We start from the raw sequence: 13,740 nt of genomic DNA, 5'->3' as shown, positions 1-13,740 counted from the left end.
AAGGAATTTACTACAGTCTGGTGGAGAGATAAAGACTAAAATGATTAAACCAATGAATGAGCAACCACAGAATGCCATGGCAATGGGTAGGAGGCAGGGGCCCTGCATCAGGTTGGGGGGTCAGGGAATACAGGACACAGGATTTGGAGAGTGACATTCAAGCCAAGATCCTCTGGGAGCAAACTTTCCTGACGCTGCATGGTAAAATTGTCTCCCCGTTTCGCCTCATCTCTATTTTTTTTTTTTTTTTTTTGAGATAAAGTCTTGCCCCGTCACCAGGCTGGAGTGCAATGGCATGATCTCGGCTCCCTGCAACCTCCACCTCCCGGGTTCAAGTGATTCTCTGGCCTCAACCTCCCCAGTAGCTGGGATTACAGGCATGCACCACCACACCCAGCTAATTTTTTTGTATCTTTAGTAGAGACAGGGTTTCACCATGTTGGCCAGACTGGTCTCGAACTCCTCATGATCTGCCCACCTCAGCCTCCCAAAGTGCTGGGATTACAGGTGTGAGGCATGTGCCCAGCTTCATCTCTATTTCTTTTCCTTGTTTTATTTCGTTTAGAAAATGAGTTAGTGTTTTACTTATTATTTGTTTTCTGTTCCATGCATCAGGAGAGTCTGATACTTTTGGGAAGAGACTGAAATGAGAGAAGGAGGGGTGGGGGCACATGGTGGAGTGCCACTGAGAAGTGTCCATTAGCACCCACGCTGGCCCTGCTCTGCATGTGGGTTCCTGGGGACGCTGCCTCCTCACGAGCAATTGTCAGGAGCACAGGAGCCCCTTTCCTGACCTGAATGATGAGGCATTCAGCAAATTGCCTCTTTGGCTTACACCTAAGGGCTGTTGTTGTCGGGGATCACACCCTGGTGTTCACGGTTCCTCTGGGCGAAGGAGGGGAGCTTGCATATCTCTGGAGGCTTCCTGTGTTGGGCACCAGGGCAGAAAGTGCCTGCTGCCTCCTTATCTGCAGGCGGCACCCTGCAGGATGCATCGGCTGCCCTTACTTCCTGGGCACTGACAGTCAGTTCTGGTTATCTTCATCTGAACACCCTGTTGTGTGCCAGAAACTGCATCAGCAGCAGTCTGGTGATGATCGCAGTGGATCAAAGACTTTACACTAGCTGATGAATGAAGAAATGGATGAATGAAAGGAGCCAGGGAGTCACTGAAACCAGCAGAGTCAGAAAGGCGGCCCCCTCGCGAGTTTTGAGGGCAGGGGACTGGAATGGGACCACAGCTTGATTAGGAACAACTGAGACTTAAAGGCTGCTGCCCACAGAGGTACAAGAGCCCAGGCAGCAGCGGCCAGAGGACTGTGCCTGGCTGTTCTGTAGGGAAGGGGCGAGGAGAACCAGATGGACAGGCTGGCAGCATCATAAAGCCGAGTGGGTGGCTACAGGTCTGAGAGTCTAAGGCTGTCTGGTCCCGGCAGCTGAGGGCGCAGTGGAGTCTATCTCAGTTGTGCAGTGCATTGTTGAGCACCGGGCAACCACATTTATATCAGAGCCTGGGGCACATTGGAAGGAAAGAACTAGATAACAAATTCAAGACTGTGGCAGACAAACACACTGAAGTCACTGAGGCTGTGAGTGCCTGTGGAAGAGCAGCCAGACAATGGTTGTAGGGCATCGTGGGTACAGGCTATGTGTGTGAGTGAGTGCATGTCACTGTGTCAGGGTGTGCATGTATGCGAGTGTGAGTGTGCAAACGTACATGTATGACTACATGTACACATGTAAGTGAGCATGTAAGTGTGCATATGTATGTGTGTGTGCATGCATGTAAACATGTATATGTGTCAGTGTGTGCATGTGTGTGTGTGAATGTGTATATGTGTGAACATGCATAGGTTTGTGCCTGTATGTGAGCATGTTTGTGTGTATTCATTCTCACAGTGCTATAAAGAAATACTCAAGACTGGGTATGTATGTATGTATGTTTGTATGTATTTATTTATTTATAGTTAGAGTCTTGTTCTGTTGCCCAGGCTGCAGTGCAGTGGCACAATCTCAGCTCACTGCAACCTCCGTCTCCTGGGTTCAAGCAATTCTCCTGCCTCAGCCTCCCGAGTAACTGGGATTACAGGCACATGCCACCATGCCCAGCTAATTTTTGCATTTTTAGTAGGGACGGGGTTTCACTATGCTGGCCAGGCTGGTCTTGAACTCCTGACCTTGTGCTCTGCCAGCATCAGCCTCCCAAAGTGCTGGGATTACAGGCATGAGCCACTGCGCCTGGCCAAGACTGGGTAATTTATAAAGGAAAGAGGTTTAATTGACTCACAATTCTGCATGACTGGAGAAGTCTCAGGAAACTTACACAATCACGGTGGAAGGTGAAAGGAGGTCTGATATGGCAAGAGAGGTCTGACATGGAAGGTCTGACATGGCAAATCTCAGGTGAGAGATAGTGAGTATATGAAAGAGGAACTGTCGGACATTTATAAAACCATCAGATCTCATGAGAACTTACTATCATGAGAACAGCGTGGGGGATACCACTCCCCATGATCCAATTACCTCCCACCAGGTCTCTCCCTCAATCTGTGGGATTATGGAGATTACAATTCAAGATGATATTTGGATGGGGACACAGAGCCAAACCATATTAATGTGTGCGTATGTGTGTGTGTGTGTGTGTGTGTGTGTGTGTGTGTGTGTCAGGGCCTGTATGTGAGTGTGCATATGTATGTATGAGTGTGTGTGTGTGATTGTGAGAGTCTGAAAGTGCCAAAGGGTGTGCATGAAGACTGTCTTCAGTTATGCAGGGGGATTTCTCCACACCAGATTCAGGGAGCAATTCCTAGAACGCTTTTTGCCAAAGACACTGACTCTGCTGAGCCCCTGCCATGTGAGGTTAGATCCCATGCTATCATCCCTTCAATACACCTCTCTCAACAGTAATTTATCCTCTGTGTGATTAATTGCTGAGTGGCTACCTCCCCCTTGAGACTGGGAGTGCCTCAATATGTCTGCTGGGGATGCCTCCTGAGCAGTGGTCTCAGGGCACACTCACCATGGTCTCCCCAGGGCACAGCACAATGTCCAGCACATAGGAAGTGCCCATAGATGTTTGCTGATCAAGATCCACTTGTAACAACCAGGGTAAGGATGGCCGTTTCCTTTCCCTGTCCTCCTCCCCACCCACTTTCTATTGCCTTCTCCTTTCTTTTCCCTGTGTCATCTTGTCTGCACATATTTGCCCCCATGGTAGCCCGCTGAGCTAGGTTGCTAGATTTAGCAAATAAAATACAGGAAACTTGGTTACATTTGAATTTCAGACAAACAACAAATAATTTTTAAGTAAAATATATTTTGTATATTTAGTATAAATATATAATAAGCATCAAAATATTGGGACAGAAATCATTTGCTGTTATCTGAAATTAACTGGACTTCCTACATTTTACGTGTCAGTCTTACATCTGAGCTGAAACCCAGTCTGATCCCATGGATGAGGCTGAATCTGATGGCTAGAAAACCCAGTTGCTTCCCAACTCTCTGCTTCGGTGTAGCTAGCCTGATTGGTCATGTGTGCTGAGCAGTGGGTGCATCACACCTGCATGAGGGAAGTGAAAGACCCAAATTTTTGACCTCAAAAAGTCAGGGAGTTGAGAGAGACCGGGTAAGATTTTGTGGAGAGTTGGGTTACCTGCTGGCAAAGGGAACTAACAGAGATCACAGTCCCAGCTTTGGGCCATGCTTTTACATGTGTAATCTTAAAATGAATACAGCCCCTTGCTCAGCAATATCTACCTTCTGTTGAGAGTTTCACACCCTATCATGTTAAATCTTCACAAGAATCTGCCATGTAGGAGGTTTCTTCTCTGTTTCTTAGAGAGGTTAGCAAGTGCAGAGACAAAGAGTGTTTTCCAGGATCTTCTGCACAGCTGGGAAGAACCAGGATTGGCACCCAGAGGTGACTGACAAGCCTGTACTCTCCCAAAGCACTGCTCTGTCGTTTCTCTTTTCCCACCCAGCCCAAGACAGAAACCACAGAGTGAGGGTAAGGAGCACTGTGGGAAGAGTCAGGAGGCCCATGTGTTAGTCTCAGTGAACTCTTTTGGAGCCTGAATGTTATGCCCACTCACCCATCCACCCATCTACTCATTCAACCATCCATCCGTCCATCCATCCATCCAACCATCCATCCATCCCTCCATCTGTCCATCTCACTGTGGTGCTGAGTTTGTCATTCACCTGTTCATCCATCCATCTCTTCACCCATCCATTCACCATCCACATATCACCCATTTACTCATCCATCCATCCATGCATCCATCCTTCCATCTGTCTATCCCACTATGGTGCTGAGTTTGCCATTCATCTGTCTATCCATCCATCCATCTGTCCATCTATTCATCTCTTAACCTCCCACTCACCATCCACCTACCACCCATTTACCTGTTCATCCATCCATCCATCCATCCATCTCTTTTTCCCTCCCCCTTTCCATTCATACACCACCCCATCCATCCATCTCACTATGGTGCTGGGGATGCCATTCATCTGTCTGTCCACCCATCCATCCATCCACTCATTCATCCATCCGTTTATTAGCTCACCCTCCATCCACCTATTATCCATTTACCCATCCTTCCATCCATCCATCCATCCCTTCCTTCCTCCTTCCCTCCCCCATCTCCTTCCCTCCCTCCTGCCATCCATCCCACTCTGATGCTGGGAATGCCATTCGTCTGACTGGCCATCCATCTATCCATTTACTCACCCACCCATCTACCATCTACTGGCCACCCATTTACCTATACATACACCCACTCATCCATGCATCCCACTATGGTGCTGGGAATGCCAACCACCTGTCCATTTTTTCATCCACCCACCCATCATCCATCTTTCTCTCCATCTGTCCTTCGATCTCACTATGTTAGGTGCTGGGGATACTGGGAGGCAGAACAGCCCTCATGAAGCTCACCAGCTCACCTGGAGGGTTTCCATGCCCTCAAAGCTCCCTGTGGGCTAGACCACAAGCTCTTCTTAGCTCCATCTCACAACTGGCAGCTTAACTGAGACCCAAAGTTAACCAGAAACTGGAGACTCTCCTGTAATGATCCTTATGTTGTTTTTATTCCATTTAGCCTGGAATGGACAATGTGCTGGACTACGGCCTGGACCGAGTGACCAATCCGAATGAAGTCAAGGTAAACCAGGTATGTCTCTGCTGCATAGTCTGGGTAGGGCCTAGGTTGGATTCTGGGGCTGGGAAGGTGTCCACACGTCTAGTCATGTCTGTTGGGGCAACGACATCTTCTCTTCGAGACTGCCAAAGACAGGAGGACTGTGATCTCTGTGGACTCAGAGTTGGGCAGGAAGTGGGGCCATGGCAGGATGCTGGGTAAGGAGAAATTACGATTGAAGAGAGACAGAGGATGTAGAGTGCGGGGAAGAGCTGATGGGATCTAGATGGGTGGTTTCCAAACTTTTCTGAGTCACTTCCCCCTTTGAAAATCTGATGAAAGTTATGAGCTCATTCCACTCAAACATGTACAGACAGATGTTCTGTACACAGTTTCAGCCAGCTAGTTGACCCTGAGGAGACTGTATGCCTCAGCCTCAAAACTCTTGAATTGGCTTTGGATTCAACCTTAATCCACGTGATGGGACCTGGACTGTTAACACTTCCTTTCACATCCCCGTGGAGTGGGATCTTTGAAAAGATCCTCCAAGCAGTTTTCATTTTAAAAAAAGACTCTTTCCTCAAATAGGCCACCTTTCATGATGGATGGCCAATTTCCTGTGAGTATTCATTTATGAACAGAAATGCAGTTCATAAGCTGTTGAGCCCATGGCCCTATTGACATTTTGGCCCAGATAATTATTTTTTTCCTATTTATTAATTTAATTAATTTACTTATTATTTGAGACAGGGTCTCACTCTGTTGCCCAGGCTGCAGTGCAGTGACATGCTCACAGTTCACTGCAGCCTTGACCTCCTGGGCTCAGGTGATCCTCCTCCCTCAGCCTCTTAAATAGCTAGGACCACAGGTGCATGCCACCATGCTTGGTTAATTTTAAAACTTATTTGTAGAGACGGGGGCTTTCAATGTTGCCTAGACTGGTCTTGAACTTCTGGGCTGGAGCAATCCTCCTGCCTTGGCCTCCCAAAGCACTGAGATTACAGGTGTGAGCCACTACATCTGGCTCAAATAGATAATTCTTTGGAGATGTTGTCCTGTGCATTTTAGCAGCATCCCTGGCCTCTGCCAGTGGGATGTCAGTTCCTCCACTCCTCTCCCTGTCCACCTAACCCCCCAGTCCAAACAATCAAAAATGTCTCCAGACATTGCCCAGTGTACCCAGGGGAAGGAGTTAACATTGCTCTGGATGAGAACCGCTGATTCCAATGAACCAGCCTAAACCCATTTAAACAGGTCTTAGATGATTTCATTGCTTTCTGCCAAACATTGTCTTTGGGTGGCAAGGATCGTCACGTCTTTAGCCTAGGGTGCATCTATAGGGCTCTGCAGTGCCTTAAGGAATCAGTCGGGCCTGGAGGGGTGTGCAGGGGAAGGAGGAAAGCAGAAGTGGGAGGGGAAAGAAAAAGGAGCCGGAAATGTTAGCAAGGCAGCTCTGGGACAGTGTCGGGCATTTGCTCACTGGAGAGCGTCACCAGGGGAACCATCAGGTCTCTTGTCCACAAGCCAAAGAGACCCCTCCTTTGATACACCCAGGGCGCAGTCAGCCTTCACGCAGCTGTTCCTAGGGCAGCCTTTCACGTGTTCCCCTTGTCAGATAATAGATCACTGCTGAGGCCTTGTAGGCTTGGTTGTCATGGAAACAGAATCCTTGAGTAAAAGACTGAACCTGGGTGAAAGGTTTTTTTTTTTTTTTTTTTTTAAATGGCTAACTGGCTGCTCTGGAAACCTCTTTCCTGGAGAGGAGGGAGAGTGTGGAGGCAGAAACATCACTCCTTCTGACATGGGGGGTGGAAACCAAGGGCCGTCCATTGGTGACCCAAGCCAGTAGGATACTGCTCAGCTCAGCTGTGTGTGTGTGTGTGGTGGGGTGGTTAGGCAGGACTATAACTTCACCGATTTGAGAGAGAAGCGAAGGAGCGGAACTGCTCCATCCTGGGGGTGACTTCCAAGGAGGGTGACCAGATGACTGTCTTTACTGGGGAGGCATCTTTGTGCCCCTTGGTCCTCAAAGCCTATTTCCTGCGGATGTGGATGCTGGCAACTCTCAGCCCAGAGCCCGGTAGGCGGGCTGCGTGTGTGACAGAGGGTGCCTTTGCTGTGGTGGGGTGTGATGCGGGCTGTGTCTCCGCTGTTGTTTACCATCATCTTCTCTGTCTCTCTCTCTCCCCAGCTATCTCTCTCCTGTCTGTGCACTCTGGCTGCTGTGGAATAAAGTATTAAGAAGAATAAATAACTGCAACTCTCATGCATGCAGGACCCCTTCCAGCCCTCCCCCCAGCCACTCCTCCCTCAGCCATCCCCCGTGTGCTGTGGTCTGTCTGTCTGCGCGTCCCCTATGTTCCCAGGTTAATCTGCCCTGAGAGGAGAGGGTTGCCAAGAGCACAAACATCTCCACGAGGACCTAGGAGTGCAGAGGTTTTGGATTTTTGTCTCACTTCAGAGAACTCATGGTGCCTGAGCTGGTTTGAAAAGGAGGTCATTTTGAGAATGAATCAATCCTTCTTTTGTTTTTTTTGAGATGGAGTCCGGCTCTGTCACCCAGGCTGGAGTGCAGTGGTGCAATCTCGGCTCACTGCAACCTCTGCCTCCTGGATTCGAGCGATTCTCTTGCCTCAGCCTCCGGAGTAGCTGGGATTACAGGCGTGTTCTACCACACCCAGCTAATTTTTATGTAATTTTAGTAGAGACGGGGTTTTGCTATATTGGCCAGATTGGCCTGGAACTCCTGACCTCAGGTGGTCTGCCCACCTTGGCCTCCAGAAGTGCTAGGATTACAGGCATAAGCCACTGCGCCCAGTTGTAAGCTTTTATTTTAGGTTTGGGGTGTACATTTCAGGTAAATCGCATGTGATGGGGGTTGATGTAGATTATTTTATCACTCAGGCAATAAGCATGGGACTCATAGGTAGTTTTTCCATCCTCTCCCTCTTCCCACCCTCCACCCTCAAGTAGGCCTAGGTGTTTGTTGTTCCCTTCTTTGTGTCCTTGTATACTCAATGTTTAGCTCCCACTTATATGTGGGACCATGTGGTATTTGGTTTTCTGTTTGTGCATTAGTTTGCTTAGGATAATGGTCTCCAGCTCCATCCATGTTGCTACAAAGAACATGATCTCATTTTTTATGGCTGCATAGTATTCCATGGTGTATATATGTATCAAATTTTCTTTATCCAGTCTTCCATTGATAGGCATTTAGGTTGATTCCATGTCTTTGCTATTGTGAATAACGCTGTGGTGAACATTTGCATGCATGTGCCTTTATGATGGAATGATTTGTATCCCTTTGGGTGTATACCTAGTAATGAGACTGCCGGGTCGAATGGTAATTCTGTTTTAAGTTCTTTGAGAAATCACCACACTGCTTTCTACAATGGCTGAACTAATTTACATTCCCACCAGCAGCATATAAGCTTCCCGTTTCTTCTTGCCAGCATCTGTTATTTTTTGACTTTTTAAGAATAGCCATTCTGACTGGTGTGGGATGGTATTTCATTGTGGTTTTGATTTGCATTTCAAAAATGAGTAACTTCTTGAGAAGATGTGTCTGTTTTCCCCAAATAGAGGCAAGTAACTGTCAAGCATAAGGAGGAATGTCATTAGGTTGGCAGGTGTCTAGGGCCCTGGGTAGGCCACTCCCACTGGCTGATGGCAGCTGGGAGGGACTGGCCAGGGGCCGGGACCACACTCTAGAAGTGAGTCTTCTTTCAGCTCCAATACCTTGAGGCATACAAAACCCCCAACCCCTCCACCCCAGGAGGTGATAGGGCCAGGGGCTCCTTCTAATAGGGTCACTGCTATCATTTAGGGATGAGGGCAGTGCCGTGTACTGGAGAAACCCTCGACATTGGCCTGAGCCCCAGCTCTGCCACTTCTGGTCCATGTAATCTTAGGTGAGCTCTTGAGCCACAGTCTCAGCTTCCTCATCTATAACAGGGGAAGCATGCTAGTTCCTTCCTCAGAGGATTAAGCGGGATCACTTATATCTAGAATGCTAATCAACACTTAGACACTCCACACACAGCTGCTATTATTCTAAGTGTTGTCATGCTGTGAGAGAGAATTTATGGGACTTATAGACCTCGTACCCCATTTTGGGGTTCTGTACCTAGCCAATTTCCTCTTCTGCCTTTTCACCTTCTCATATTTCTGCCTTGTTGGAGGTGAAAGGACAGGATACATGCCAATTTCAACCTCTCTGCCTAGTCCGATGAGCAGCTGCTTAGAACCTCAGTCTACACTGGCAAGTAAACAGATCTTTGGGTGAAAGGCAGAAATATGGCCCCCCAGTATAAAATACTGTGCTTTGCAGAGGTGCTCAGCCTGGGGGCCTCAGTGAGCAACCTCCGCTTCCCACACCATATGCTCCCACCAATAGGGGACAAACTGCTTTCTTCTTGTGGCTTCTGTGTGACCATGGCTGGCTGAGGGTAGGGACAGCTCCCCGAGTGCCAGGCACTGAACTGAGTGCACCACTCCTTGCAATGGCTCAGCGAAGACTCGCTACTGCCTTATGAGGTAGATGGTTACCTTCCATCCCTGTTTCATGGTTTGGAAGCAGGCTGAGGGAGAGCTTGGCTCCCTCAAGGACACACAGCTGAGAAGTGGTGAAGCCAGGATCTGACCCTCAGATGATGGGTGCCAGAGCCCACTCCACATTCTGCCTGATGTTTTCTAATGTCCTTATTGTGGCTTTTAGAAGTTTTGCTGGATTTCATGAAACCCATTTACAGAGGTAATGTCAGTTTCTTTTTTCACGTGAAAAAAAACCAGAGAGACGGAGCTGTTCGCCCAAGGTGACCCAGCCAGGATTCAGTTACGTGTTTCTAGTTCTGTAGCTCATGCTCCTCCCTGATACCACCACTGCTCCCCTTTCCAGCCCTCAAGGCCTACACCTGCACCCTGGGCTGGCTTCATGAGCAGGGGCTTGTATAGCCGCCAAGGCCCCACCCTCAGAAGGACTCTTGTTTGGTTTAATGTTCTGTTACCATCTCAGAATTCTTTACACTTTTTTTTCCTGACCAGTAAACCTGCATTTTTATTTTGCATTGAGCCTTGTACATTGTAAACAATTCTGTCTCTATCTGATGAGGTCACACCTGGCTGGACAGCTATTTACTTCACATAATCACAACCTCAAATCCAAGTCTCCTTGGATAGCTGCAACCCGTTAAATTTTTTTAAAAAAAATCTATCTATCTATCTATCTATCTATCTATCTATCTATCTATCTATCTGTCTGTCTATCTATCTATTTTGAGACAGTCTTGCTCTGTCGCCCAGGTTGGAGTGCAGTGGCGCAATCTTGGATCACCACAACCCCCACCTCCTGGGTTCAAATGATTCTTGTGCCTCAGCCTTCTGAGGAGCTGAGATTACAGGTGTGCACCACCTTACCTGGCGACTTTTTATATTTTTAGTAGAGACAGGATTTTGTCTTATTGGCCAGGCTGGTCTCAAACTCCTGGCCTCAGGTGGTCCGCCTGCCTCAGCCTCTCACAGTGCTGGGATTACAGGTGTGAGCCACCATGCTTGGCCTTTATTTATTTATTTTGAGACCAGGTTATAAAACTGGCTAATTTTTGTATTTTTAGTAGAGATGGGGTCTCACCATGTTTCCCAGGCTGGTCTTGAACTCCTGGGCTCAAGCTATCCTCCCGCCTTAACCTCCCAGGGTGTTGGGATTACAGGCATGAACCACTGTGCCCGACCCCATCTCTTTTCTTGCCTGCTCTGCCTTAACCACTTGTGTTTTTGGATCTCCCCGTTTCTGACTTTAGACCCCCTCTCTGCTCTCAGTGCCAGTGCTGCCCGAGTCCTCGCAGTTCTCCGCATCTCGCCGCCTACGGCTCCGCGGCTTGCTCGGCCCCGCCACCTGTGATTCTCTGCAGATACCTGCCTGGCTGCCCCATTCCAGAGTCCTTTCGTATCCGTCCCCTGCACTCCTGCTGGCGGTGGCCTGACCCCTCCTGCCCTGTGACAATTGTCTGCAGCCTCCACCTGGGGTTCGCCTCTTAGCGGGTCCAGAGCTGTGTAAACAACAGGTCTAGATGTGTCCCTATTTGGGCAACTCTGCAAGGGAAAAATAAGAAATTATTAGAATGCTGAGAATGCAGAGCATCCAGAGATTCCGGAGGCAGAAACTTCCTCCTGTAGCAAAGTGAGTAGCTGAGCAGAGTCATAAAGAAGTGGCTTCACTCCAGGAGGGCCGGCAGCCGAGAAGGGAGGGGAGTTGTGTGTGAATGCCAGACTGAAAAAAAAACCCTCATTTCTTATTTTATCATGAGGTGGTTTTCTTTGACTTGCTTAGAATTGTGTGTACTTTCCTTTGTGTAACAACTTCACTTTAACATAAAATTTCTTATTGCCTTCTGCTAAGATATAATTATATTGAGAGTAGGTTTGCAAGACTTAGCAAATAAAAATACAGGATTCCCAGTTTGAATTTCAGATAGGCAATGAATATCTTGTTTTGCATAAGTAGGCCCCAAATATTGCCTGTGAATCCTGCGTTTTATCTTACCATGAGGGCTAACAATGTGCCGTGCATGTGCTCAGCGGGGGTGCAGTAGCCCTAAGTAACAGGCACTGTGTGCGGGTCTCTGCCCTGTGCCAGGTGCCTTGTGTCTATTCTTATTCAATCCCTCTTTTTTTCTATTCGCCTTTTACAAATGAGAAACTAGAGGCTCTGAGATGCTGAGCAACTCATCCAAGGCCATAGCCAGGAAGTGGTAGGACTAGGATTTTAACCTTTGTCTGACCCTCAAAGCCCATGTACTTCTATTTTTTCTTCCTTCCTTCCTCTTTCTCTTTCCCTCTTTCCCTCTCTCCCTCCTTCCTTCCTTTCTTCCTTCCTTCTTTCTTCCTTCTTTCCTTCCTTCCTTCCTTCCTTCCTTCCTTCCTTCCTTCCTTCCTTCTTTTCTTTTTCTTTCTTTCTCTCTCTCCCTCCCTCACTCTCTTCCTTCTGTCCTTCCTTCCCTCCTTCCTTCCTTCCCTCCTTTCTTCCCTCCACTTCTCTCTTTCCTTCCCTCCCTCCCTCCCTCCTCTCTCTCTTTCTTTCTCTTTTCTTCTTTCTCTTTCTTTCTTTCTTTCTTTCTTTCTTTCTTTCTTTCTTTCTTTCTTTCTTTCTTTCTTTCTTTCTTTTCTTTCCCTTTCTTTCTTTCTCTCTCTCTCTCTCTTTCTTTCTTTCTTTCCTTCTTTCTTCCTCTCTCTCTCTCTTTCTTTTTTGAGACAGGGTCTTGCTCTGTCACCCAGCTGCACTGCACTGCAGTGGTGCCGTCATAGCTCACTGCAGCCTCAAACTCCTGGACTCAGGCAATCCTTCAGCCTCAGCTTCCAGGAGTTGCTGGGACCACACGCATGTACCATCATCCGTACTCTTTCCTGAATCTCTTCTCCACCACTCCCTCCAAATCAAATTGTCTCTTCACCTTTTAGAAAAGTTCAGGACTCTTTTCCCTCACTGTCCCCTCCCTTCACACACTCCTAGAGGAGCAGAGATCCCTGTATGTCAGTCTAGAGGAAACAGATCCCACGAACAGCTATTTTTTCCAGTTTGTAATTTATTGTACAAATTGAATTATCATATGACAAGTTGACATGAGCTTCTCCAGGCATGAGAACTTAATGGATGAGGCACAGACAGTTTAGAATCCATTATGTTCCTCTCACAGCTGGAATGTTTTTAGATCTTGACTTGAAGTGAAAGATCATCAAAGCAATGCCTCCATGTGTGGTCAGTACACAACTCATTCTACTTGTGAGCGTCTAAGAGTTGAAATGTATTTTAATGCCTGGAATTGGGCATCCGTTTCTGGACCTGCCATGATTTCAATCTAGCCAAAGCCACACATTCTGCAGCCACTGTCCTTCAATGTACACAACCTGGACAGCTATTTTTAAAGGTAGAAATACAAGCTAAAATTCATGTGGACAATCCAAGGTAGAGGTGGGAAAGTTTCACCTTCAACCAAATCCTATTAATCGAGAGCAGGCTGCAATCCGATTCCCAGAAGGTAACTGCTAATTCCGGAAATCAAAAAACAAAATAGCTAACCATAGCACAAAGGCAGAGCCCTAGGGAGGTTACAAAATCAAATGAAGTGAACAGGAGTATACAAATGGTAAACCCCTGAAGACTGAGATAATGGCCCTAGGAGCAAGTATATTAGGCCAAAGGAAGAGCCCCTGGAGGCGGAATGGAAATGAGCGTGCCACAAAGTCGCCTGCAAATACAGCTCCCTGCGGCCCCAGAGAACACCAGGCAGCCAGGACGCATCTGCCTGCGTCTACTCAGGAGCCCTGTGCCCCCAGGTGCTGGCTGCAGAACAGTGGCCGACGGGCAGAAAGCTTGATGCTGGGGTCTGGGCACCTTGGAGATGCTTATGACGCCGGCTGCTGAGGATGCACCTAGCACAATTCCGATCTTCACCATCGTGAGTGCTAAGGACAGAGTGTTTCCGGTACTTGCGTTTCATCTTGTGTTAGGGCTCTAGCTCACTTTTTGTTGACAATTAATTAACTAATTAATTAACTAATTTCGAGATGGAGTCTTGCTCTATTGCCCAGGCTGGAGTGCAGT

At 47.8% G+C, this 13,740-nt stretch overlaps 1 protein-coding gene across 2 annotated transcripts in view; it reads left to right on the top strand.

The window, feature by feature from the left end:
• The window catches only part of RGS9 (regulator of G protein signaling 9), a 95,717-nt gene that overhangs the window by 40,274 nt on the left and 41,703 nt on the right, over positions 1-13,740 (top strand). The window contains exon 9 of one of the 2 annotated variants that reach the window (XM_017497333.1): positions 5,103-5,165. In XM_017497333.1, the coding sequence (XP_017352822.1) occupies positions 5,103-5,165 (63 nt within the window). Of the gene's footprint in view, positions 1-5,102; positions 5,175-13,740 lie in introns of both variants that reach the window. The other variant, XM_017497332.1, reaches the window with a different exon arrangement.

Source organism: Cebus imitator, unplaced genomic scaffold (assembly GCF_001604975.1).
Source record: "Cebus imitator isolate Cc_AM_T3 unplaced genomic scaffold, Cebus_imitator-1.0 Scaffold229, whole genome shotgun sequence".
In the NCBI taxonomy this organism is placed as follows: domain Eukaryota; kingdom Metazoa; phylum Chordata; class Mammalia; order Primates; family Cebidae; genus Cebus; species Cebus imitator.
This window is presented reverse-complemented; position numbering and strand designations above follow the sequence as displayed.